The 1,168-nt window shown below is 64.7% G+C and overlaps 1 protein-coding gene across 1 annotated transcript in view; it reads left to right on the top strand.

Annotated features, from left to right (window-relative positions):
- SBF1 (SET binding factor 1) overlaps window positions 1-1,168 on the top strand; it is a gene marked incomplete at its 5' end in the record, with an annotated part of 34,497 nt that overhangs the window by 4,348 nt on the left and 28,981 nt on the right. The window contains 2 exons of the mRNA XM_031065165.1: window positions 52-189; window positions 875-1,009. Of these exons, the coding sequence (XP_030921025.1) occupies window positions 52-189; window positions 875-1,009 (273 nt within the window). The remainder of the gene's footprint in view (window positions 1-51; window positions 190-874; window positions 1,010-1,168) is intronic.

Below are 1,168 nucleotides of genomic sequence, written 5' to 3'. Positions count from 1 at the left end.
CGGCCTGTCCTTTGCCCGCCCTGTCCTGAGCCCAGCCTGTCCCTCCCGCAGTTCTGCCAGCCCAGCGGGTGGCAGCTCTTCCCCGAGAGGAACCCCCCCACCTTCTTCGTGGCCGTGCTCACCGACATCAACTCGGAGCGGCACTACTGCGCCTGCTTCACCTTCTGGGAGGCCGTGGAGAGCCCGCAGGTACCGCCATGCGGGGACACACGGGGACATGGGGACACACAGGGACACGGACACAGGGGGACACATGGGAACATGGGGGACACATGGGAACATGGGGTACACATGGGAACACGGGGACACGGGGACGGGGGCTGGCGGCGCTGACGGGGAAGCTCCCGGCTGCCTTTGGCACTGGCCAGGGGTTCCTGCCTTCCCTGTGCCACAGGAATCCATGGGTGGGTGGGAAGGGTGGCCAGCAGCACTGACAAGGAGGCACCCAGCTGCTTTTAGCAGGGGGTTCCTGCCTTCCCTGTGCCACAGGAATCCATGGGTGGATGGATGGGAAGGGTGACCAGCAATGCTGGTGGAGAAGCATTCAGTTGGATTTAGCTCTGGCCGGTAGTTCGTGCCTTCCCTGTGTCAGAGGAATTTGTAGATGGATGGTCAAGGCTGGTCAGCAGTGCTGGTGGAAAAGCACCCAGCTGCTTTTGGCTCTGGCCAGGGGTTCCTGCCTTCCCTGTGCCACAGGAATCCATGGGTGGGTGGGAAGGGTGGCCAGCAACACTGACAAGGAGGCACCCAGCTGCTTTTAGCAGGGGGTTCCTGCCTTCCCTGTGCCACAGGAATCGGGACCCTGGCACTAGGAGCTTGGGGCAGGGAAGAGCATCCCTTAACCCCCAGCCCGGGCTGGTTTGTGTCTCCGCAGCCCCAGAGCCATGCCAGGAACGGTGAGGGTGAGGAGGAGGAGGAGGAGGCCTCGTCCCTGGTGCAGCCTGCCCAGCTGTTTGCTCCCAAGAGCCTGGTGCTGGTGTCGCGGCTGGACCACGCCGAGGTGTTCCGGGTGAGTCAGGAGCAGGGGTGCTGCTCAGGGGAGGGGGCAGCTGTGCTGGGAAAGGCTCCCTGCCCGTGGGAGTGGGAACACGCTGGCACAGCCCCTGGGAGCCTGGCTCCATCCTGCCCTGCCCTTGGCACCCCGGGCTGTGGGGCTGCAGCTGCTGGC

This window comes from Geospiza fortis, unplaced genomic scaffold, assembly GCF_000277835.1.
Source record: "Geospiza fortis unplaced genomic scaffold, GeoFor_1.0 scaffold494, whole genome shotgun sequence".
Classification (NCBI taxonomy): Eukaryota; Metazoa; Chordata; class Aves; order Passeriformes; family Thraupidae; genus Geospiza; species Geospiza fortis.
Note: the sequence above shows the minus strand (reverse complement) of the source record. Positions and strands in the feature narration are given on the sequence as shown.